Here is a 26614-nt window from a genome sequence, read left to right as displayed (position 1 = left end):
AAATTATCTTTAATTATAATTCCCTTCATGTTTGGATGAATTAAAAATCTCAGTAAAATGTTCTTAGCATTAACAAAAAAGTGTTCTAACAATATTAACTGTAGGCCCGTTGATCGTGCAGCTGCGTGTACGCTTTTTGTTAGTATCGGAGTATGTAAGATGTGTCTAGATGGTCTTTTGTTATTGAGTAAGTTTTTCTCATTCCTTGCCTATATGTCAAATCTGTTGAAAATAGATTAAGCAATAAAACATTAAAAAAATAAAAACATCAACTAATGAAGGTATATTTAGAAAAAAAGACTACTTTTAATCAGGTACAAGAGAAACACTGCAAGTGTTATAAAATATCATTAAATCGTCAATAATGCACATCACATTGCTTTAAAACCTAAAACAATGTAATGTAAACAACTCAATATAATAGATTAGAATAGCTGGTAATTATGTCAATATACATATTATTAACATTACTACTATAACCCTGTGAAGACTTGGACATGTTCATTCACTTACTGAAGAGCATAATTTGCCCCAGTATTGGAACTTTCAAAGATTCCCATGCTTTGTATCATTCCCCTTCGTCGGAATGGGAGCCTTGGTAAAGAAAAAATACCATTGTAGTAAGCACAAAAGTAAAAAAAGGCCTAGACGTCATCTCATTTTGTAGCTTATCCACCTCTTTTTGTAAAAGAGACCAAATTCTTGCAATAACCAATCAGAGCAGCCTCACCACATAGAACCTTCCCGAGAAAGCCTCATATTTTCTACCACACGTTGTGCTAGGGAGTCTCCATTGAGCTCTGCTCAATTTTCTTCACCTTATCTCAAATTTATTTATATTTTACTGTGTCTGACAAGGAGAGGAAGGCTCTATTTAGAGCTTGTGTTACCTGTTCAAAAAAGAGGCTGTTAGTAGAGGACAAACATGAAGATTGTATATGTTGTTTGTACCCGGACCACAAGGCCACAGAGTGCAAAATTTGCAGGACCTTCTCGACTAAGACCTTGAGGGACAGAGAAGGCTGTCTACTGACTTGGTTACAAAAGATGAAGACTCGTGAGGGAGTTGTATCTTCAGACAGTGAGGGCTCTTCTTCAGCTGCATCCTTGGGAAGATCAAAGAAAATGGGTAGGTCTCCCCCTGCTACGTTTCCAGAGCCCCCTGTTAAGGCCTTGCTTGGGACCTCTGATAGGTCTGATAGGCCTACTTCCCTAAAATCTCCTCACCACGGTGTAAAGGAGAGGCAGGGACAGCTTGAGGATTCACAGGCAGCAAAGAAGGTAGTCTCTGTGACCTCTCCGCCTTCTAATAAGGAAAGGAATGGCAAAAAACCTTATTCTGCTCCTCAGGAAACATCTTTGGACACAAAACCGCGTCCGTCGACGACAAAAACGACAGGTACGTCGTCGATTCCTGTCAGGAAAGACTTGTCTCTGAAGATGGCCTCGTCGACAGTAGCGGCGTCGACGGCATCTAAACCGTCGTCGACGTTTAAGGTGCCCGATTCTTGTTCGTTGTCGAATAAGCTTACATCATCCACGTCGACGAGGATAGTGTCTACTGTTCCTGTCCCTTCTTTAATACCAGTGGGGGGCAGGAGTGCCCATTGTCTATGCAGCCGGAAGGTGATATCATCAGACCAGTGGGTTCTGAATATCATTAAGAAAGGACACACTTTGGAGTTCCAACATCTTCCTCCAACAAGGGCTCCAGATGCCACCAAGCCCAAACATCTTGGTCTTCTTCGTCTCGAGGCCCACCAACTCTTCCTCAAGGGGGCAATAGAGCCATCAGGTTGTCATTCAGGATGGTCACCCTTCCAGACATTCTACGTCTGCTCAATCCAGGAAACTACATGGCAACTCTGGATTTGGAAGATGCATATTTCCATGTGCCCATCCACCCAGCTCACAGGCAATATCTTCGATTCACAGTAGGCAAGAGCCACTTTCAGTTCAAGGTGATGCCTTTTGGTCTCCGGTCCGCACCGAGAATCTTTGCAAAGGTACTAGCTCCTGTGGCAGCTTTTCTAAGGAGGAAGTCTTTAGAAGTCTTCCCATTACTGGACGATTGGCTAGTAAAGGCTCCTTCATTCCAAGAAGCTTCCACAGCGGTCACGAGCTGCAGTCAACTTTTCAAGCAGCTGGTCCTTCGGCTCAACACAGAGAAATCAATCCTGCGGCCATCCAGGAGGGCGAAGTTTTTGGGTGCGATCCTGAATACGGATTGCTGCAAAGCTTTCCCGTCAGAAGAACGCCAGAGCAAGCTTATTCTGTCAGCTCGTCTCCTACAGACAAGGAAGTCTTTGTCGGTCGTTCGGTACAAATCCCTTCTCGGACCGATATCATCCTGCATACCATTGATTCCGCACTGCAGGCTTCGGATGCGCCCACTGCAGGAGCAACTAGACAAACAATGGCGTCAGGCGACAGGCTCCTTAGACGACAAAATCGTGGTAACACCAGTGATGAAAGCAAGCAGCTGGTGGTTGGTAAAAGAAAACATCTCAGTGGGTTTGACATTCCAGCTTCCTCCATCTCCCATGGTGCTGACAACAGATGCCTCCATGGAGGGTTGGAGAGCGGTTCTACAAGAGCTGAAAGTCAGTGGTCATTGGAGCGCAGTCCAATGCAGATTCCACATCAATCTGCTAGAACTTATGGCTATTTGTCTAACCTTGCAGGCTTTCCTTCCAAGGATCCAGAACCGTAAAGTGCTGGTTCGTACGGACAACACCACGGCCATGCACTACATAAACAAGCAGGGCGGGACTAGATCCTGTACCCTTTCAAAGGAAGCACAGAAAATTTGGAACTGGGTGATCCAACACAAGATCATTCTATCAGCGGAACATCTCGCGGGGGCACTCAATTCCACAGCGGATGCTTTAAGTCGCCAGAGATCAATCAGCCACGAGTGGGAATTGGATCAGACCATTCTCGAGGAAGTATTTTCACGTTGGGGGACCCCAACCATCGATCTTTTTGCGACACCGCAGAACGCCAAATGCCAGTGCTACGCAAGCAGGGATCACCATCAGGGATTCATGGGTAATGCACTTTTGATAGCTTGGTACGGCGCATTTGTCTGTGCCTTTCCACCAATTCCACTAATCCCGAGACTGATCAGAAAACTCAAAGCGGAACCGTGCAGGATGATTTTAATTGCACCAGCGTGCCCCCGGCAATTCTGGTACACAGAACTTCTTCTCTCTCAAGACCACCCGATTCTCCTGCGGCCTGTTCAGGCGCTATTGACCATGGCTCACGGACAGGTACTACATCCGGATCTGAACTCACTCCAATTGACAGCGTGGCTCCTGATTACAGAGAGTTCCAGAATTTAAATCTCCCAGGGGAATGTAGAGACATTCTGGCTCAGGCCCGTGCGCCAAGTACAAATAAGACTTATCGGGCGAAGTGGAAAAGGTTCTGCCTTTGGTGTCGGAGACAAGATATACACCCATACACGTTGGCACCGCATCAGCTTTTGCCTTACATCCTGTCTCTGGCCAAGTCTGGTTTGGCTCATTCTTCTGTGAAGGTGCATCTGGCGGCCATTTCCAGATTTAGACGCACGTCATCAGGTCTTTCCCTTTAGTCTGCAAGGATTGTTAAACAATTTCTGAAGGGCTTGTTCAGAGTTTTTCCTCCAGTCCGGCCTCCACCACCGGCCTGGCACCTTAATTTGGTTCTATCACACCTGATGAAAGCTCAGTTTGAGCCTATTCACAGGGCGGATATGAAGTTTGTTTCATGGAAACTTGCTCTTCTCTTAGCTTTGACATCGGCTAGAAGAGTTAGTGAGCTTCAGGCATTCACGATTGTAGAACCTTTCCTGCAATTCAAAAATGATGTTCTCATCTTGCGGACAAATCTGAAATTTATTCCAAAAGTCCCATCAGAGTTCCATCTGAATGAGCCTGTGATCTTAAAGTCCTTCTTCCCATGGCCCTCTACGCCAGCAGTGAGGGTGTTACATTCTTTAGACGTTCATAGATGTCTAAAATTTTACTTGGAGCGGACAAAGCAATTCAGGAAATCTTCCCAGCTATTTGTCTCCTACAGTGCTCTGCAGAAAGGATGTCCAATTTCTAAACCCTGTATTTCGCGCTGGATATCGAAGGCAATCCAGTTTTGCCATCGAGAGGCAGGCAAGCCACTTGAGCGAACAGTTCGTGCACATTCTACAAGATCGATTGCTTCATCTGTGGCTCTATTCTCAGGAGTCCCAATCAAGGACATCTGTAGAGCGGCGACGTGGAGCAGTATCTACACCTTCACTCGGCACTACTGCTTGGATTTTTCTGTGAGAGAGGATGCAGCAGTGGGTCAAGCAGTCTTGAGGAACCTTTTTCAATGAGACGGTGAGCTTTCCTTACTATCCCGCCTTCCTGTATTTCATATTTTGTAACATATATATATATATATATATATATATATATATATATATATATATATATATATATATATCTGTTTTTCTTATCAGAATAAGGCGTTGCGTTTGCAGACATACAGGTGACAAAATATGCCTTATGTTTACTGCTAGCTACTCTGATACAAAGCATGGGAATCTATGAAAGTCCAAAACTGGGGCAAGACAACAAGTTACTTACCTGTAACTTTGGTTCCCCAGTATTGGTAACTTTCATAGATTCCTATGCGCACACCCTCCTCCCCTGGGAAAACTCAGCCTTATTGTACAGAGATTGTTGCTGTTCCACAACGGCTACGAAAATCTGAGGCTCAGAGGCTCTCTCAGGAAGGTTGTATGTAGTGAGGCTGCTCTGAATGGTTACTGCAAGAATTTGGTCTCTTTTACAAAAAGAGGTGGATAAGCTACAAAATGAGATGAGGCCTAGGCCTTTTTTTCACTTTTGTGCTTACTACAATGGTATTCTTTATTTACCGAGGCTCCCATTCCGACGACGGGGAATGATACAAAGCATGGGAATCTATGAAAGTTACCAATACTGGGGAACCAAAGTTACAGGTAAGTAACTTGTTTTCTTACTGGTTCAATACGCTCAAATCTTCACACAGCTACGCCGTGAGGGGAACGGCTAACATTCACCCTCTACAGAGGGCGACGTCATCAGAGGGCGCCAGAGGCCTTCATAGCCAGCGCAGCCCGGAACGTGCAAATCTTGACACAGCTATGCTGTGAGGGGAGCGGCTAACATTCACCCTCTACATTTGCCCATACCTTGCTTTTTCCATAGCCGTGAGGGGAACGGCAGCTCCAGCTGTACCGCCACATCGCCGTGAGGGGAACGGCCAGGTGACAAACTACACCATCCAGGAGGCTTCACTCCGCTCTAGCGGGGGACGTCATCAGAGGGCGCCAGACACTTTGAACTTATGTGTGGCGGAACTGAAGAAAAAATATGAGAAGTTGGATTCCTTTTTAAGTAATACTATTGTTTCGTCACAAGTCATTCCTAATTTTAACCCAGTTTCTCTCCCTACACCACGTACAAATAGTATGTCTAACCCCGAAAGGGTTACCCTTGAAACACAACCTTTATGTCTTTTAAGGGAACAGGTAAATCCTAATCCTGCTAGAAGCAGGGGGCTTAGCTTTGGCAGGGTCCCAGAAGGGGGCAATCTTACCCAAATTGCTACTAGCATAGCTAATGTTCCACCTCTTGTTCAGTACCTACCGAATGTCAGGAATTGGGCACCCAATGACAGTCATTTATGTCATAACGAATGCAGGATAAATCTTCCTCTAGAAGCTACCCCTTTGGTTGTGGTCCTTGTAGGGATCCCACCGCTTAGCGATTCAGATAGAGCGAGTGAATCAACGGTGGCCCTGCTATGCAAGACAAAACATTGGTGTAACAATTATTGTAGTGGCCTATCTGATTTGTCCTCTCATATCATAAAGGCTAGTCGGGTGTCTTGGGTGGGTATTGGACCTAAATAAGTGCAAGTTGACTGCATTATAGTTAATTTCAATAGGAGGAACATGGCGGATAGGCTGCTATGGGGTGCTTCTGGGTTGGAGAGGGGTGATATTAGGGCATTACCTTTAGGTTTTTTCTATCCTCCATCGGAAGCTCATGAAGTAAAAAGGGTGCCTGAACCAAGAAACAGTTGTCCACCCCTAAAATTTCATCGACATAGTACTGATTCGGTAAGATGATCTGATTTAATTAGTAGGATAGCATCTTCTGACCAGGCCACGCACGTGTCTGGGCCTGTTGTGGGACCCTTACCCCTCTCAAATAGATTTTCGCCACTTACACAGCTGGATGGTAACAATTGACTGGAGGGGAAGAATGAGTGTATGCCTGAACTGCCCCCTTATAGTTCTGGGACCGAGGGTATAGGAGTCGAAATTTCCCCTAAATGTACTATTAAAAACTGGAACATTGCGGGCCTTAGATCGAAAAAATGACCCAATTTGGCTAGATTTTATCAGATCTTACGATATAATAGCACTTCAGGATACATGGGACATTGGAGAAAACTTTTGGTTGGATGGTTTTAGTTCCTATTTTCAATCAGCTCTGCCAGCACCTGCGGGTAGAGCTTTTGGTGGCTTGGTCCTTTTACTTTCTGTTAAATTAAAGGGTTCCTTACAAAAGGGTCGAGGTAGACTATCCAAACTGCTTAGCAGTTGAAGTCAGTTTCCCTTCTCATCCCAAGCTATTAGTCGTAAATTTCTATAATTATGGGGAATCTGATTTTAGGAATCAACATTTGTGCTTTTTGAACTTATTTTTAGAAGATTATAAACTAAGGCAATCCACTTCTTATTATATAGTACTTTTGGGTGATTTTTAATTTACATTTGTGTAGTTTGAATTGTTTTATTGATGATGATCTAGGGCATAATCATTTGGTGACTCCTCACTTTCAGCACTCCCATCAGGGGGAGGCTTTGGAATCTCTTTTGGCAGAAGCTGATCTCTTTGAACCTGGTTTTTTTACACCTTCAGAGCGGTGCCCAACATTCAAGTCAAGGAGAAGTGACACTATTATTGATTTATGTATTTTTGTCCCCCCAGTTATTAGATAAAGTAGAGTTTTATAATGCTAGGGTGTCTCCCTTCAGTGACCATAACAGTGTTCTGTTAGTATTGCATACTAGCTGTTGTTTTATGGACATGGTAAGGGGGAAAAAGGGTTAGACATTTATTGGTATCTTGTGACCAAGGGAGGAGGCTTAAATGGGCTCAAGTCACTCCAGACTCCCTTTTCAAAGTCTTGTGTTCTAAGGTGGAAGGGGAGCTTGCAATATGTACAGACTCCTCAAATCCAAAGAGTGAGGTTCTTACTGCCTTTGGGGGCATATGTAGACAGATTGCAGCAGACTTGTCCATTGCCAGCAGACCCAAAGGAACATGTGTGAAAGGTGGTTTGATAAAGTGTTCACGTGCACATCTCTCCCTTATTTTAGCCTTGAAAAGTGTACCTCGTGAGAAGGCACGGATAGAGAGTCTAAGGAAGCTTTACAAATTAGCTGTTCAAAGACAAAAGACTGAGATTAAGACAGAGGCATGGAATGCTCTTTTATCTGTGGAGGTTTTGAAGGATAGCTCCAGATTTTGAGCAATTGTTAATACCCCTTTTTTGGGGATCTAAAAATGACAATCAAGATAACAATATCACTGAAGAACAGTGGTTGGCTCATTTTGAAGGAATTTATGGTTTTGACAAGACAACATATACCTCCCTTAGGCTTTCACCTCCCTTGGAAGTAGCACCATTTGTGTTTAGTGAGGCGGATATTGAGAGAGCCATACAGGAGACCTCCAGTAACAAAGCCCTGGGACCTGATGGTATGCCAGCCGATCTATATAAATCTGACCCCAAATACTGGGCGAAAGTATTGGCAAATGTTTTTAACGCCTCTGGGTCGCAGGGGTTTCTCGCTTCTTGGTGCCACTCAACTATCATTCCTGTTTTAAAAAAAACGCCAGAGGGGATCCGCAGTGCAATAGACCCATATCACTGATTGATTCAGTGGACGATATATTAGGTAAGGTGGTCTTAGCTAAAATTTCTGATTGGGCCAATGACAACAAGATCCTATCCAATTTATAATATGGATTTAGGAAACATAGAAGCACCATGGATCAATGTCTTAATCTGTACTTATTAATTAATAAATGTACAATAGTATTAGAAGGATCCCCACAGATGGCATTTATGGATTTATCCTCCGCTTTCGACCTGGTTAACAGGTCGAAGCTGTGGAGTATCCTGTTAGAAATGGGGATTGAGCCGTGTTTAGTTTATTTTTTGGTGGATCTCCACCGGGATCTTTTAGCCTCAGTTAGGACCTCCCAAGATGGCAAACACACTAGGCCTTTTAAATCAGAGAGAGGCGTCTGTCAATGGTGAAAATTGGCGCCCTTGCTTTTTACTCTCTACATTAACGCTTTGGATAAATCCCTAGCAGAGGCGAGCCCGGATATCCCGCGTGTAGGAGAATGTTTTGTTGCTGTTCTCCTATACGCGGATGATGCCATACTTTTAGCACGGACCGCGGTAGGCCTTCAGCGGCTACTGGATGCATTTAGTGCTTACATGAGGTCACTGGACCTGGTTGGTAATACAGGGAAATCCCATATTATGACTACCGGTAAAAGCTATAGGAAAACTAAGGCCTTTTACTGCAATGGGTGGAAGTGACTAGGGTGTTTTCATTCACATACCTGGGGGTTTTATTTGACGACAGAGGCTAATTAAAATTTAAAAAATGCAGTTTCTAGATCTGCATCATCTTTGTTAGTTTGCCCAGCGCTTGGGGGCTAGGCCGGTGGAAGCTATCCTTAAGGTATATTGCTCAAAGTGCCTTGCCATTGCTTCCTATGGTTCTTCTATATGGGGTTTTAAACAGCAGGAGGGGTTGCAGAAAGCTGAAAATAAATTCCTGCATAGTCTTATGTCTGTACCCCAGTCAACCCCAACTTTTTCCATACATCCGGAATTAGGGCAGGGCTATGTTTCAGACATTTTGAGTACAGCCCCACTATTGTGCTGGCTTAACCTGGCTTAATCCAGAATTGACCCTGAATCATCAAATCCTATGGGATTGTGTCAAACTGGATAAAGCTAGTAAAATTAAGTGGTTGTGTGGTTGTTTTATGTTAAGCACATGCTATCAAATTGGGGCGACCAGAACTGTTTGAAACACCAGACAGAATCTGTAAGGAAGATGTTAAGTGGGTCAAAATGAATTTTATGAATGTATTGATGTTTGAACAGGAAGAACAGGAGATGAAGAAGCCCTTAGTTAGGGCTCATTTTTTTACCAAAACTACTCTGTTAATTGAACCCTATTTGAAATTGGTGAACAGGGCCTTTCATCGTTGGTTATTGACCAGGTTCTGTTTTAATGTGATACACTTAACTCTGGGTGAGTTCCCTGTGTGGTGTAAACCTGAGGATGCAGCTCCTTGCCAAAGTGATAACTATTCTGTACAAGATACTATGCTCTTTATGATGTTTTGTGACTTTTTTAATGTAATCCGAAGGAAGTTTTAAAATCCCTATATTGATTGGCAAGGGTTTTTTGCAAGTCAGACCTGTCTTACTCCACCTTCAAATGCTGAGTAACCCTAGGGATATGTTTGCCATTGCTAGCTTTCTTGTAGCTGCTATGCGAATTAAACAAAAAAGATGTCAGATTAAAAACTGTATAACTATTCAGCCTATTATAGCATGGCTTTTTAATTTTTTAACTATTTAGGTAATTTTATGGATTTAAAATAATGTTTAAAGAATATATGAAATTGTTTTTAAAGGGGGCTAGTTTAATTTTGTTCAAATGTATTTTGTACTTCTATGATTTTAATTAATCAAATAAAGTGGATTGACTTGACTTGACTACTGCTTCAATAAAAATCTAGTTAAAATCAACATATGAAGCTGCACGAATCGTTCATGTAGTTTGGAGCTAATTTGTGATCACCTGATTCTAGAGTGAGGTTTTGAGCCATGGAGCGGATATTATTCGACATAACTTGCAGCATGTCCCCAAATTGGTGTTTTTGTGTGTTGTACCTAGACGTCTGTCAACTCTGAATTGGTTTGTCAGACTAGCACTTATTGGCAGGAGGCAAGTAGTGCTTCGATGAGTAAGAGTTCCTGAGCTATTCATTACAGTTGCGGGTTGCTATACCTTTCTGTGTGCAGTGGGTGACAGGAATAGTAAAGGAAAGTGTCCTATCAATTGCAGTGCTGAAAGGCATCATGGAGCGTACATGGTTAGGACCAGTTCCAGGGATGTGAGGATCTGATTCAGAGCATGTATGATGAAAGTAATGCCAAGGGTATGCTCATAGCCATATATTATGGGCATAATAAAAGGACAGTGAACTCATGTTCTGACTTCCAATTTGGTTAACCTTAATGCTGTGTTTCCCTAATGACTGGGATGCTGACATGATTTCTAAGATATGTTTTGTATCTGGTGTCAGTTCATGTTATTGTATTGTAGAATTTGTAGTGCTTCATACTTCCTGATAAGGCTTCTAAGTACTCCCTGTTTGGTTTAGGTTCTTGGGTGCCCTCCTGGTTTGTATTGTTGAATGTATGATGAATGTATCAGGACCTTTTAAGGAAGGTTTTTAGTGAGATTCAAAGACCCACTTTACACATGGTGCATCAAATGTTGTAAAAGTGGAGATTTTGAGATTAGACAGTCAAGCATGTCTCCTTTCCTTCATATAAAGCCATCTATATTGTGTGACAATCTGGAAGGGCTTTCAGGGTTTTTCCAGAATTCAAGGTGATTATTAGTTGTTCTCATTTGTACAGGGATTACGCACCAGAGCTTGTCGATCTGGAGGGGAAACTCAAGTTTCTGCCTTTTTTAGAAATTTTAAACAGTGGGATGGGGAAAAGACTAGCCAGCCAGGAGCATAGTTGTCTTGTTTGGTCAGAGGTGCAAAGTTTCTGCTAATGGAAGAGTGGTCAACTCAATGAGTGATGCACATTCTTTGAAGGTCTAGTCATAGGAAGTCAGTGGCCTGATATAAAACCAAGTGTGCTGTGAGATGAGATTGATCAGTTGAAAAGCTGTCTGGCAACTGTATTTTAAATACTCATATTTGCAAAGTGTCCACAAGAGTGCTCCGTTGCCACAGTCACAAGAAAGTACTAAAACAATGGTAGATGGAACTTTTTTGAGGTAAGCCATGGTGGGCAAACATTAGCTGAAGCCATCATATATAGACCCTGCAGTTGTTCACTTGGCTTACTTAAGTCATACGCTTGAGAATGGAGTCCATAATTGCCCCAAGTTCCTTACTTTGGCTTGGTTATATTTTGGTGAGTCTAGTTCTTGAGGCCTGCTGATAAAAGGGTGATGGTGTGTTCATTTGCCACAAACTACTATCTTAGGTTTTGAATCATTTTTGAGGTATTTATTTTGAGGTGGTCCATTAGCACTGTTTGGTGGTACAGCAGTCATTTTCCAGTTTTAACATAACTTGAGTGTCGTTGGCAAGGTTGTATCCCTTGCGGAGCTAAGCTTTGATAGAGGGCAGAAGTGAACACTGAACAAGATGGTCAAGCCGGGAGGCTTGTTAGCTATGAAATTCAGTGATGCTAAGGAGAAGGGAGAAAGTGGAATGCTGAGAGATCTGTCATTGGGGTAAGAAGTAATCTATTTCATGACTGCTCCTTGAAACTCCTGCATTATGTCTCTGTAGAAGCAGAAGCTGATCAACTCTATCAAACAGCAACGGAAGATCAAGTAGAAGTACCATTATTCCATTGAGTAGATGTGGTATCATTTCATGTGGTTATTAAGGCTGCTCCAATGCCACAGAAAGCACCAAATCCAGTGTGATGGTTGAAGAGCCGGTTATTTTCATCAGTAAATGCAGATATTTCTGTGAAAGCAATTCATTTAAGGAGTTTGGCTAAGAGTGTTCTATAAGCTATCCGTCTGTACATAGGTTTGGTCAGATCAGTGCCACATATTTTAATATAAGTTTTTATATAAGCAAGTTTAAATTCACTTCAAAGCATTAAGGCTTTGAGGAGGAGTAACATCAGTCCTTGCCATAATATGTGACTTGAAGGTGAGATTGAAAGAGTTGGAGTGTTCTCCTTTTGCTTGCTCAAAGTATATTTCAAGAAGTTTTACTTTTGTAGTGAAGTGGTTTGCCCTTGAGTTACAAAGCACCTGGAAAGAAGGACCTGAAGGGGACTGGGTTAACTGATGCATTCAAGATTCAGAAATGTATTAAAGATTGTATGTAATTTCCTTTTTGGACAAGTAGCTTCTAGGACAAAAGCAGGATCTTTTTGACAGAGCCTTTATAGCCACTTTGTTTTTATTCTGATCATATTTCTACCAGAGTTTTCCCACAACACTTCAATTTCATTTCACAGATTTCATTTCAGGTGTCAGCTAGTCAGATTTTCTAATGTGTGAGCCCCTTCAACCAACCTACTGGCACAATATGAAAGATCGTCCTCTGCTGGTTATGGCCTCCTACAGGTTTTGGTGAAAAGGAATTCTTGGATGCTGTTTATGATTAAAAACAACAACAAAAAAAGATTAAGGGGACCCCATTAATCTGGACATGTGCTGTGGGACAGGAGTGGAGAGCACAAGCCATACCACGAAATTAAGGTTTTATGCCAGCCCGTGTCGGCACTAGCTGAAGATTACCCCCTGTCTACTGTATTGAAAGCTTTTTCGAAGTCAATAAAAAGGAGGGCTAGATAATGTGGTAATCTGTTGATGAACCAGGGCCATGTAAAGCCGTCTGCAGTGCCTTGTGCCGACATAAAGCAGCATTGATCAGGATGGATCAACGTAGCGAGGACATGCTTAGCATAGTTGCAAAAATGTTGACCTCTCCAATTGAGGAGTGGTATTGGACGGTAGTCTGTACATGACGTGGAAGGGAGTTGTATTTTGTTGATTACCAGTATGGTGGCCGAATCCAGTTCGGGGGGAGAGGTGTTTGTGTGACACACCTCCTGATCAAGGGATAAAAGGTGGGGAGATAGTGTCTCATGTAATGTGATATAATATTCTGTAGGGAAGTCATCTGCTCTGGGAGTTTTCCCCTGTGCCAACCCAGACCAGGCTTCTTCAACCTTCTCAGCTGTAAAGGGTTCATCAAGCATTTGAGTTTCAGCAGGAGACAAGCGAGGGAAAGGGACTGCATCAAGGAGATGGTCAGGGAAAACCTTGTCTCTCCCAGTGAGTGCCGCATACAAGCATGTATAATAACAGGCAAAGGCCTGCGCAATCTCGGGAAGAGTGTGACACGGGCAACTGCTCTTGTCAATAATTTCAGGTAGAATTCTATTCACCTGCTGGCGGGAGCCAACCAGTAAAGCAATTACCCGTTTTTGTCCCCGCAGCCATAACTCTGGGCAGTTGTGGCCCGCCAAAGGTGTTTGGCAGCTTCAAGGGAGGAGACCCAGTTGTCGGGCGATGTTCCACTGGGGATCAGACGCTAGGCGCCTTTCCAAGTTAAGAGCACAGGCTTCCCACTGAGTGATGTGGGAAGGGAAAGCACACTCCTGAAACCTAATTTTCCCACCAGCAAACCCCTGCATAGTTGCCTTGCTGGCAGCCCACTAGGTGCCAATCCTCTCCAATGACTCCAAATTATGGCGGAAGTAAGCTTGGAGTTGAGCACTAAGGACTTGAACAAAGTTTTTATCCTGGAGATACCAGGCATTAGGACGCACATGGGGTGCTGGCCTGATTTGGGAGGTCCAAGATGGAGGAGTGGGGTGTGATCCAATACTCCACAAGGTAGTATTTACATTTTTGCGAGTGCTTGACATTCAGTGGCTGGTAAAAGAAATTGTCTTTTCGTGATTGAGTAGGATAGGCAGCTGAAGTATGGGTAAATTGGCAAAGCCTCAGGTGACACACCCTCCAAGCATCACAGAGGCCAAGAGTGGCAGTCCATTCTGTGAGGTGACACGCCCCAGCACGTCTAGATTTTGTAAGGGACCCGGTGGTATCAATCTCTGGGTCAGGCACTGCGTTGTAGTCACCTCCTAGCAATGTAAGACCCTTTGCTAAATTCAAAAGGAGCTTGTAAAGGTCCTGGAGACAGACATTAAGGACAGCAGGCGGTGCATAGATGCATACTAAGGTGATCACCTGGGCCTCTAAAGTTCCCGACAGGAGAAGGAAGTGGCGCTGGGGGTCACGTGCAGGATGGGAAACAAAGAGGAAAGGAACGTCGCAGCAGGTTAGGAACTCCTTGAGACCCACTGGTGTACCCTAAGTGGAAGACCCTGTCAAACCCCTTACACCCTAGATAGGGGCAGCAATCCCTCCATAAGATGAGTTTCCTGAAAGGTAGAACCTCTTTACGGGTTGTTGATGTTTCAGTAGTTTGATGTACATTGTATGTATGTTTACTTTACATTTCCCGTTTTAGGTTTTGACACACCTCCATAAAATTCATAACTACGATTTTCTTGTCGCAACTTCATGTGGGGCCTAATTGGGACACTCCATGCTCCGCTGCTGGACCCTGACTGGCCCCTTCACTACATTGTCCAATGGTTCATGATTACTCCGAACCCCATAATGGTGCACTTCTGCGTACTGTCTTGGAATGTTAATAGGCTTCTGGATCATGTGGAACGTGCTGCGGTTCTCACCTTCACCCACCGTCACCTCCCAGACCAGATGGCTTCCCTACAGAATATTATACCACATTCCTTGAGACACTGTATGTGGTCCGCAGCTATAGCACGTTTTCCAGATTATATTAATATACTTTCCTTGTTGTTTGTAGTAAATATGTAAAAACACACCTACTTTGCTAATCTGATTATATTCTCACACTGTGTTGTCAGTGTCTGTTCTACTGGAATCCAGCACCAAGATGCTTCTTAGGTGTACGCTTGTAATTTACAAGTTATTTGTTCATTCGTTCATGTTGATGGAAACTACTGTGGATTTCTTTTGGGTAATGGTTGGAAAAATAGCAGAATTGAAATGATTTATTCATGAGTTAGTTGTAGCAAAAATATGAAATATAGACCCATGCCACCATTTTACGATGACAGAAGGTGGGTGTAAGATTGTAAGTCCTTGTCAATGGTACTGTTTCACCCTTCTACCCACTCCCTCTAACCAGCCCCATATTTTGGAGCACCCGTATCAATGCAGAACCGATATCAGTTAATTATATGGCATCTTATAGTTAATCTTTTATATTAGTTGAAATAGAGTTGGTATTTTAACTTCTGGCATCTTTCCCACTTTTATTAGAAAATATTATTCATACTTGTAATATACTTGCATCTGTTGGCAAACAAGGTGGTTCCTTGATAGAAAATGCTATTTTGCGCTCAGAAATGTGTTGCTGAATATATGATTGTCTTTACCTACCCTTTGATGTATTTAATAGATGCTGACAATTACTTTAGATGAGAGTGACTGCTTTGCGGCATGGGTCTCTGCGAAAGATGCTGGATTCAGCAGTCCAGACGGTTCGGACCCAAAACGTGAGTTTTAATTTTATTTGTGGGTGTTTAAACTTTGAATGCCAGTGTCTTGTGTGTGTGTGTGTTTCAATTCCACTTTTTTGCACTTACTTTAAGTTGTCTGAAACGATAATGCCCTCGTGATAATTCAATTATCTTCATTGTGGTGCCTCCGCTATATTCCCTTCAGCAACATTATTGGCTCTAGCAATTTTGCAGAAACCTACAGGCAGAAACAAAAAGCTAGCTCATTTCTCAGTGGGGATATGTTTTGTAATGCATCATTACATTACAATGTCTTGGATGTAGGCCTGGATAACAAAGCAGATGGTGATATGTGGAATACTTTGTAGCGGTCTCTGCCGCTGGCAATTGTTCATCGCTTTCCATTGTTTACTCACTGTGCCCCACCCCAGTACGAAGCAGTCTTATTAAAATAAGTGTTTTGCTCTGCTCCAATAGAAACAGTTGTGCATGTCTCTTCTGAATGGCAACAAAAGTAACCCCAGACTGGTTTCAGCCGTGTTGAACCTGAATGACCTGCAGTTCGGCTTCTACACCATAGAAAGTATGGGACTGGTGCACATTCAGATCAAATTAAAGATGATGAAAAGAAGGCTTGCAAAAACCTGTTATAGGCAGCCACTCTCGTTGCATTTCATTCCATATTTCTTTTACCTGTGCACCACTCCGGACAGGGTGCAACCACATGCAAATCAGCATTGGTCCTGCTCAATTGAGAACAGTCCAGCCCTGTCTATTAGAAATAAACACCTTTTCTGAGCTATTTTAGTAGATACTGTATTATCCCACCAAGTTTCTGTTTACCCTCTTGCTTTCCCGTGTAAAGGGTGGGTTTTTTCTTTAATGTTTGTTTTATTTTCAGTGGTTGCCTCATTCTTTTTGTTAGGATCTCTATGGAGCAGGGAAATTGGGCAGCACTCATCTCCCAGCACACAGACTGCCATTATGGAGCAGTAATGTCATTGAGGTGGTGACATCTGTGACATAGTTGAAATTGTTTCAGGAACTAGTCTGGCGATACTTCTTCGATAATAAAATGGTTAGAAGTTGTAGATTCAATCTGAATAGGCTTATTGAAAGTAAGTAACTGTTCTTCACCTCTGACTGACAAAAGCTAAAGTGCGGAGTTATATCAATAGCTCAAGTAAGTCTGTGACTGCTGCCTTGCCACAGTTGCAAAAGGTTCAGGAGAGCGAATAGGCCACAATTAACGAGGATAAACAGAATGCTACACTGCTTCTCATCTCTGCTTTCAGACATTGAATATTATTGAGCTTCCCAAAAGAAGTTTACCGTCACTTAATGCAAGACCAAAGCGCTACAGTAATGTAAATTTGAGGGCAAGTTGAATTTGTTTCCTCGGTTTAAACATCCACTATGCCACCTCAAGGTTGTTTTATTAATTGTGCCCGCTGGACTATTTGTTCAGTAGTGACAGTAAATTGGTGGCTTTTAGAGTTGCCGCGAGTCAGCAAGTTGCACAGTCCCTTCTTAAATCTGGCAGTTTGGTCATTCCTTCTCAAAATGCTATTGCAATCTCAGGCCAACCAGGAGATGGTGTACCATACTTACATTCCCAATGTTGTCCTTTGTAGTTGAGAAAGCCTTTTATGTTAGTTTGTAAGAACACCTTGACATCTATCTGGACCAGATTAAAACTCTTGCATCCTTTGATCAAATCTTGCCAGCTTTAGTGTCCTGAAAAGTTGAAGCTAAGACTGCCATTGCTCTTGGTTGGTTTACTGTACCTTTCCACCCAAGCGCTTCTATGCCCTTGCTATGAGGGTGAGGCATAATCTCTAATTTTCCGTAGTCAAGATTCCACTATGCTGTGGATAGCTACTCTAAGGGTGGTCCGTTTTGTTAGATAAGGTTGCCTGCATACAGATAGAGTGGTCTGCTTATTTTCATACTTTTAATTCTGTCCATGTATCTGGGGTAAAGGGCTCAGGATTTACCAGAATGTTCAACTTACTTCCCTTAGTGACTCTTTTAGAGCTAGTCATATATGACCTGCACCAACTTTAGCAAATATATTACAGCAACTTTGAAATAAGCATGCTGCATTTACCAGAATGCAATGTGTTGAACTGTGTTGCGATGAGAGGCAGTGGACTGCCTCCCTCCTTGTGCTTAAATCCTCCCTTGAGCTGACAAGCTCACCTGAGATCGACCTGTGTGCCTGTGGAGTTGGACTGTGCCCTGTGAAGACTTGGGAAGCATTTCAGCAACCCCAGATGACTTTTCTCTGATCTGTACTAGTTCTTCTCTCTACTGATGAAGGACGGAATCCAGACACGCGTGTCTAGAGATGACCGCACTGCTTGCACCAACTTTGGTGAAAACCTACAGCAACTTTGAAGTAAGCATACTGCATTTACCAGAATGCAGTGGGGTGTACTGTGCTGGGATGAGTCAATGTGCTTCCTCCCCCCTTATGCCCTTCTTCCAGCCAAGCTCTACCATTTAACCCTCTCTCTCTGGTATAAGGAGTATAGGTCTATCAGTACAAGATTCGCAACAGTTTTGATTACTTCAAATGTTACATCTTCTTTTGTCCGTTTCATGTACAGCAGTTATGACCAGTCTGAAATTACATATCAAATGGTGGGGATGGTTACGTTGTACCTTGCCAACATACTTCCTACATCACTTGCAGTTCCATCAGTTGCATGATGCTGGTTTTAGGATGGAGCCTAAGATCGCTGATATATTAACTCACTCCTGTGTAAATAAAGGAATGAAAACAACAGTTCACTTGATGTCTTTGGAAGCTGCTGGAAAGGATACTAATGAAAGTGTATTGTTTGTGATACAGTAGTTAATTACACCTTTTGGTATTATTGGTTCTATTTATCAATGCTCCTAGGTGTAAACTGGGTAAAGGGTGGCAGATTTGCAAAGGCAGCATTAAAGGGGGACACTCTTGTGTTACATTTACTGTCTTCGTAGAGGAACCATCCACCCACAATGTGGAAAAGAAAACAACTGAAAGGCAAATGCAGTGGAACTACACACTGACAAAACCTACCACACACAGGCAGGGTGTAATGGAGGAGCCCAGTTATGGGCAACTGCATGTAGGCACTCTTCAGATTCCTAGATCATCCCGAATCTCATTCTGAATTTGTTCGCTATGGAGCTACCCCCCTGGCAAATACATTTTTTGTGTGAGCCATCCTCAGCCATTCCTTACTACTACCGTATACTGCCATATGCAGATACATAGTGCAGGACACTGTATTATGAAAGGAAAAGGGTACAGATCAGAAAATAAATACATAGATATCAGACAAACTGAAGTGAATAAATAACAAGCATTCCTAATGTGAAAATGTCTAGGCTAAGATGCAACTTAAAGATCAGATCAAGCTTCTCCTTTTTTCATCAAAACTGTGCTTGCAATCTTTTTTCTTGTGCTGCAGCCTGCTGTTCCATAAATTATCAAGGTTGAGACTCAGGAGTACCATCACCTTTGATGCTTCAATATAGCTCTAATTAATCTGTATGCTAACAATCTTTTGTCCGTATCGTGGCACCTGTTTGGAAGGCTTTTGATGTAAATTTAGGGCATATATATGAGGTCTCAAACATCAAATAAAAATACCAAATGCTCCTATAGCTTATCAGATAAACTCCTCGAGAGGTCGAATCGGGTATAGAATGCCTTCAATTAAAATCATTTCTTCTTCCGAGCGAACCTATGTCAGTGACTACTCAGACATGGAATGTCGGAGCATACATTTTGGGTGCTCACTGTCTCAATCCTGCTGAGTGTTTAACTGACATTTGTTCAGGTATTAGCAATGCTGAAAGTTTTGGGGACTATAGATCACATGGTATGTGAAAACGCAGAGGCTGTGGGTACTCGCATAAGGGTAGATATTAGTAGACCTAATTCTTAGATGTCTTTTTGCCTCCAGACCGGTAGATCACTGGCACTATAGGAAGAACACAAATATTACATAAAATGGCCTCAAATCGCATGAAAATGTAACATTTCACATTCTTGTCGAGACATGTGCATGACCTAACTTAGCAAACATAAGATGATGGATGGAGTGCTGAAACCTTTCAACCACTCACCCCCAGTCAAGAGAGCTGGGTTTAATCCATCGTTCTTTTGCTTACTATGCCACCCCAGTTTGGACCCAGCAATACGCAAATCAGTCTTGACCCTGCTCCTCATGGGAACCATCCAGCCCAAACTTCCAAGCCAGGTCCTCCCTTGTGTTTGCTGTGACCTAACTTAGTCTTCTCTACCTCTAACTTTCCTTAATGAACTGGAATATAAAAATATTGATCTTTGATTTTAAAGGTTTTTTTCTAATTTTTTGTAATTTAGGTAGCCACCTTTGTAAGAGGAAAATATCAGCCATCGTATTTAGAGATTGCTGAAGTACCAGGAATTTTAAAAACATTTTAAGTATTCTCTGTTCCTTTTAACACTACAGTCCTGTACACTTTGTCTTTAATATTCATGTAGTAATAGTTCAGATTCTTTCAACAAATTTGAAGTGACTCCTTATTTCTCAAAGGGGAACAATGCAGGCCTTTGGACACATTAAAAGTGTTTTTATTTTGTTTTTACTGTCTTTGAAATGCAATTGCTGGCCATGTTTATAAAATACTGGCAAGATGACAACACCCTGTGTACTTTGCTAATAATACCTTTCTGTTTAGAAAAAGGCATCAACAGTTTTTCAGTGCATTACATACTTATGGAATATTTAATAGTGTGTGCTGTTTAAAAATATAAAGTGGCTACTTGGCAGTGTTTGTGGGAGAGGGAGATTTTGACAAACAAAATGTATTAATTTGATTTAGATTAAAGGAAAGTAAGATTAACCCCTTCGCTGCTGGGCCTTTTCCCCTCCTGTGCTGAGCCCTTTTTTGGCTATTTGGGGTAGTGCGCGCTTAGGCCCCTGTAACTTTTTGACCACATAAGCTATCCACGCCAAATTTGCGTCCTTTTCTTCCAACATCATGTGGATTCCAAAGGCGCCCAGGGTTTGTGGATTCCCTTGGAGGGGTCCCAGAAATTAACCAAAATATAGTGATTTTTTTGTTTTTTTCAGAAAAATGGGAAAAACGGGCTGCAAATGAAAGCCTCTGGGTTTTTCCCTGAAAATGGTATCAAAAAAGGGTTTGTGGGGCTGAAATCTCCGTTTTCTCAGCTTTCAGGGAATGACAGTCTTTTGTCAGGGAACCAACATTTTTCACACAGTTTTGGCATTTTTCTGGGACATAGCCTATTTTTGCTATTTTTAGAGCTTTCCACCTCCTTCCAATTAATGGTAGAAAAGAGTTTGAAAGCAATAATGGATCCTAGAAAGCTGTACATTTTCGGAAAGTAAACAAAATTCTGAATTCAGAAAGGGGTCATTTGTCTAAATCCATGAAGGATTCTTTATCGAAAGTAACAGTTAAATCTTGGAATAATAGAAAATTTGTTGAAAAAACAGCCTTTTGTCTCAACGTTTTCACCTATAACTTTTTCTAATCTTGACAGCTCTTGGAAAGCAATATACTGTTACATCCGTTAGACCTTCCTGGTTGTGGGGATATATAGGAGTTGTAGTTTCACCAAGAACCCAAAAAACCCAGATCCTAAAACTGAGCAGCAACTTGCAATGTTTTTTTTTCTTTTACTGGGTATAGAGCACTTTGTCTTAGAAAATGTATACATGGAAAAATCTGTATGAAAGACACCTATGTATTTCTGATTTGGGTACAAAATATAGAGTTCAGAAACAGTATATAATTGCACATTTTCAAAATTGGGAATACCCATACTAGCTTGAGAATTATTGGTCATTTTTCAAAAACATTTTTTTTTTACACAATGTCTGTCATTGAAAGGGAGAAATGCTAGAAAGCTCATTAGGTAATAACAGTTGATTTACAAATCTGAATTACCCGAAGTCTCCCGATTAAAAACGGTACCTCACTTGTGTGGGTCGGCCTTGTGCCTGCGATAGGAAACGGCGCAAAATGCAACGTGGTCACACCTCAATTTTGCAGTTACAAATTGACCCTTTTATGGCAAAGTGCCTACCTGTAGTTTTTGCACCCTAGCTCTGCCGGCACCTAGGGAAACCTAGCAAACCTATACATTTTTGGAAAGTAGACACCCTGGGGAATTCAGGATGGGGTGACTCGACTGCCTACCACCAGGCTTTGTTACCCAGAATCCCTTGCAAAGTTTAGAATTTGACAAAAAAAACACATTTTCCTCACATTTCTGTGGTGGAAAGTTCTGGAATCTGCGTGGATTAACAAATTTCCACCTACCCAGCGTTCCCCCAGGTCTCCTGAGAAAAATGATACCTCACTTGCGTGGGTAGGCATAGTGGCTGCAACACGAAACAGCGCAAAACGCAACGCGGTTGCACCTCAATTTCCCAGTGAAATCTTGTGCTATTTGGACAAAGAGACTACCTTTTGTTTTTGAGTCCTAGCTCTGCCAGCACATAGGGAAACCTAGCAAACCTATACATTTTTGAAAACTAGACACCCAGGGGAATTCAGGATGGGGTGACTCGTCTGCCTACCCCCAGGTTTTGTTACCCAGAATCCCTTGCAAAGCTAAAATTATGACAAAAAAACACATTTTCCTCACATTTCTGTGGTGGAAAGTGCTGGAATCTGCGTGGATCAACAAACTTCCACCCACCCAGCGTTCCCCCAGGTCTCCCGAGAAAAATGGTACCTCACTTGCGTGGGTAGGCATAGTGGCTGCGACACGAAACAGATCAAAATGCAACGTGGTTGCACTTCAATTTCCCAGTGAAATCTTGTGCTATTTGGACAAAGAGACTACCTTTTGTTTTTGAGTCCTAGCTCTGCCAGCACATAGGGAAACCTAGCAAACCTATACATTTTTGAAAACTAGACACCCAGGGGAATTCAGGATGGGGTGACTCGTCTGCCTACCCCCAGGTTTTGTTACCCAGAATCCCTTGCAAAGCTAAAATTATGACAAAAAAAACACATTTTCCTCACATTTCTGTGGTGGAAAGTGCTGGAATCTGCGTGGATCAACAAACTTCTACCCACCCAGCGTTCCCCCAGGTCTCCCGAGAAAAATGGTACCTCACTTGCGTGGGTAGGCATAGTGGCTGCAACACGAAACAGCTCAAAATGCAACGTGGTTGCACTTCAATTTCCCAGTGAAATCTTGTGCTATTTGGACAAAGAGACTACCTTTTGTTTTTGAGTCCTAGCTCTGCCAGCACATAGGGAAACCTAGCAAACCTATACATTTTTGAAAACTAGACACCCAGGGGAATTCAGGATGGGGTGACTCGTCTGCCTACCCCCAGGTTTTGTTACCCAGAATTCCTTGCAAAGCTAAAATTATGACAAAAAAAACACATTTTCCTCACATTTCTGTGGTGGAAAGTGCTGGAATCTGCGTGGATCAACAAACTTCCACCCACCCAGCGTTCCCCCAGGTCTCCTGAGAAAAATGATACCTCACTTGCGTGGGTAGGCATAGTGGCTGCAACACGAAACAGCGCAAAACGCAACGTGGTCACAACTCAATTTTTCTGTGAAATTGTGGCCTTTTTGGGCAAAGAGACTACCTTTTGTTTTTGAACCCTAGCTCTGCCGGCACCCAGGGAAACCTAGCAAACCTATATATTTTTGAAAAGTAGACACCCAGGGGAATTCAGGATGGGGTGACTCGACTGCCTACCCCCAGGTTCTCTTACCCAGAATCCCTTGCAAAGCTAAGAAATTGGAAAAAAAAACGCATTTTCCTCACATTTCTGTGGTGGAAAGTTCCGGAATCTGCGTGGATCAACAAATTTACACCCACCCAGCGTTCCCCCAGGTCTCCCGAGAAAAATGGTATCTCACTTGCGTGGGTAGGCATAGTGGCTGCGACAGGAAACAGCGCAAAACGCAACGTGGTCACAACTCAATTTTTCTGTGAAATTGTGGCCTTTTTGGGCAAAGAGACTATCTTTTGTTTTTGAACCCTAGCTCTGCCGGCACCCAGGGAAACCTAGCAAACCTATATATTTTTGAAAAGTAGATACCCAGGGGAATTCAGGATGGGGTGACTCGACTGCCTACCCCCAGGTCCTCTTACCCAGAATCCCTTGCAAAGCTAAGAAATTGGAAAAAAAAACACATTTTCCTCACATTTCTGTGGTGGAAAGTTCCGGAATCTGCGTGGATCAACAAATTTCCACCCACGCAGCGTTCCCCCAGGTCTCCCGAGAAAAATGGTATCTCACTTGCGTGGGTAGGCATAGTGGCTGCGACAGGAAACAGCGCAAAACGCAACGTGGTCACAACTCAATTTTTCTGTGAAATTGTGGCCTTTTTGGGCAAAGAGACTACCTTTTGTTTTTGAACCCTAGCTCTGCCGGCACCCAGGGAAACCTAGCAAACCTATATATTTTTGAAAAGTAGACACCCAGGGGAATTCAGGATGGGGTGACTCGACTGCCTACCCCCAGGTTCTCTTACCCAGAATCCCTTGCAAAGCTAAGAAATTGGAAAAAAAACGCATTTTCCTCACATTTCTGTGGTGGAAAGTTCCGGAATCTGCGTGGATCAACAAATTTCCACCCACCCAGCGTTCCCCCAGGTCTCCCGAGAAAAATGGTACCTCACTTGCGTGGGTAGGCATAGTGGCTGCGAAAGGAAATGGTTCAAATTGTACGGTGGTGAATTTACAATACCAAATTGCTAAACAACCTTCATTTTGGGGGGGGGGGGGCACCTGAGTTTTTGGCCCGGGGCTCGGTGGTATTCTTTGGAAAGTACCAAACCCAAACAGATCTGAAAAGTAGACCCCCGGGGGAGTCCAGGGAGGTATGGCATGCGTGGGTCCCCGAACGTTTTCCTACCCAGACCACCTTGCAAACCTTAAAATTAGGTAAAATAATCACTTTTCCAAACTTTTTTGCGTGGGATCACCGTACCGGCAAAAATGTCCTACCACCCAGCGCTCCCCCTGTTCTCCCGAGTAAAAGGATACCTCACTTGTGTGGGTGCCCCAAAGCAGAACAGGCCAAAAATGAATGTTGAAAAAAGTAGTATTTCAGTGTTGCAAATTAAGCCCCCCCTGCCTTAGTCACAGGCCTTTGGCCCACCCACACAAGTGAGGTATCATTTTACTCGGGAGAACAAGGGGAACGCAGGGTGGTAGGACATTTGTGCCGACACGGCGATCCCACGCAAAAATGTATGGAAAACTGTTTTTTTAACCTAAATTTATGGTTTGCAGGGATTTCTGGGTAGGAAAACATTGGGGGACCCACGCCTGCCATACCTCCCCAGACTCCCCCGGGTGTCTAGTTTTCAGAAATGTTTGGGTTTGGTAGTTACCAAAGATGCCCGCCGAGCCCCGGTCCAATAACTCAGTCCCCCCCCCCCCCCCCCCTAAAAAAAGAAGGTAATCTTGCTATTGGTTATTGTAATGTCTCCACCGTACGATTTGGACCTTTTCCTGTTGCCGCCACTATGCCTACCCACGCAAGTGAGGTACCATTTTTATCGGGAGACCTGGGGGAACGCAGGGTGGGAGGAAATTTGTGTGAGCCCAGTGACGCCACGCTTTCCCACGCAAAAAAAGTGTGTAAAAAATGATCTTTCCAGCAAAAATTGAGGTTTGCAAGGGATTCTGGGTAAAGGAACGTTGGAGGATCCACGCAAGCCATACCTCCTTGGAAGCCCCTGGGTGTCTACTTGTCAGAAATGTGTGGGTTTGGTAGGTTTCCCTACATGGCCGTCTCGCACGGGGCCAAAAACCCAGGTAACCTCTCTTGCAAAAGCTGGGGCTATTGAATGTCAATAGCACCAGCTTTTGAAAGAGGGGTTAACTGGGTTTTTGGCCCCGTGCGAGACGGCCATGTAGGGAAACCTACTAAACCCACACATTTCTGAAAAGTAGACACCCAGGGGCTTCCAAGGAGGTATGGCTTGCGTGGATCCTCCAACGTTCCTTTACCCAGAATCCCTTGTAAACCTCAATTTTTGCTGGAAAAATCAGTGTTTACATACTTTTTTTGCGTGGGAAAGCGTGGCGTCACTGGGCTCACACAAATTTCCTCCCACCCAGCGTTCCCCCAGGTCTCCCGATAAAAATGGTACCTCACTTGCGTGGGTAGGCATAGTGGCTGCAAAAGGAAACGGTCCAAATTGTACGGTGGAGAATTAAGTTTTCAATTTGAGAGCGTGTGATTCAAGGAAATTTTGACCGACAATTTCAAGTTTACAGGAGATTGTGGAAAAAAATCAATAAAATTCACCAGAAAGACATGACCATATACTTCCATGGTTTAACAATAAAATCGAAATTTAGTAAGTTATTTATAGCTATAATGTACACCGTAACAGAGTTACTCAAAAGTCAAACATTCAAGCACGGCTAACTATTCCTCAAAGACACACACATACAGGTTGGATTTGGCACGAGGGCGAGTGATGGTTCAGTACATAAAATTTTATTAACAAGATATTTCAAAAAATGAAATGCTCTGTCAATAAATAAATGCATAAAAACCAAACCAGTGACTCCCAACTCGTGAGCTGTAAAGCCACGACAAGGCACCAACCGTTTTACAGGCCATTCACGCACCTTTCATACCTGTTATACACCAGACCATTGACACCATCCGGAAGGAAAAGCAACACATTACAACATTCACAAAAAGGGACAAGGTACACCCTACTTCTAAAAGGGAAAACAAAAACAAATATTACTGGACAGCCATCTAAACCGCAAACACACACACATACTGGTTGGATTTGGCACGAGGATGAGTGATGATTCAGTACATACAATTTTATTTGCAAGTAATTTCACAAAAATGAAATACACTGCGTATAATTGAAAGTATGATAAACTGAACCACTGACTCACAGCTCGTGAGCTGTAAAGCCACGTCAAGGCACCAACCTCTTTACAGGCCATTCATACACCTTTCGCACGTGTGACACATACAAAACATTCACGCCGCCAGCCGCGGACCCATCACATTACAACACTCACACCAGCAGACAGCGCCATTCAAGGGCCCATCACTTTCACACGCCCATATATCTGCCACAGCAACTAAACAAAATGATGGACTGCGTAGAGTGTCACTCAACTAGCAGTGTATGTAGTGACCAACAGAAAGTT

The 26614-nt window shown here is 43.0% G+C and overlaps 1 protein-coding gene across 1 annotated transcript in view; it reads left to right on the top strand.

Moving 5' to 3' along the window:
• Positions 1-26614, top strand: part of WDR48 (WD repeat domain 48) — a 535194-nt gene that overhangs the window by 311731 nt on the left and 196849 nt on the right. The window contains exon 13 of the mRNA XM_086941452.1: positions 15369-15465. Within this exon, the coding sequence (XP_086797578.1) occupies positions 15369-15465 (97 nt within the window). The remainder of the gene's footprint in view (positions 1-15368; positions 15466-26614) is intronic.

Source organism: Lissotriton vulgaris, chromosome 10, assembly GCF_964263255.1.
Source record: "Lissotriton vulgaris chromosome 10, aLisVul1.2, whole genome shotgun sequence".
In the NCBI taxonomy this organism is placed as follows: domain Eukaryota; kingdom Metazoa; phylum Chordata; class Amphibia; order Caudata; family Salamandridae; genus Lissotriton; species Lissotriton vulgaris.
Note: the sequence above shows the minus strand (reverse complement) of the source record. Positions and strands in the feature narration are given on the sequence as shown.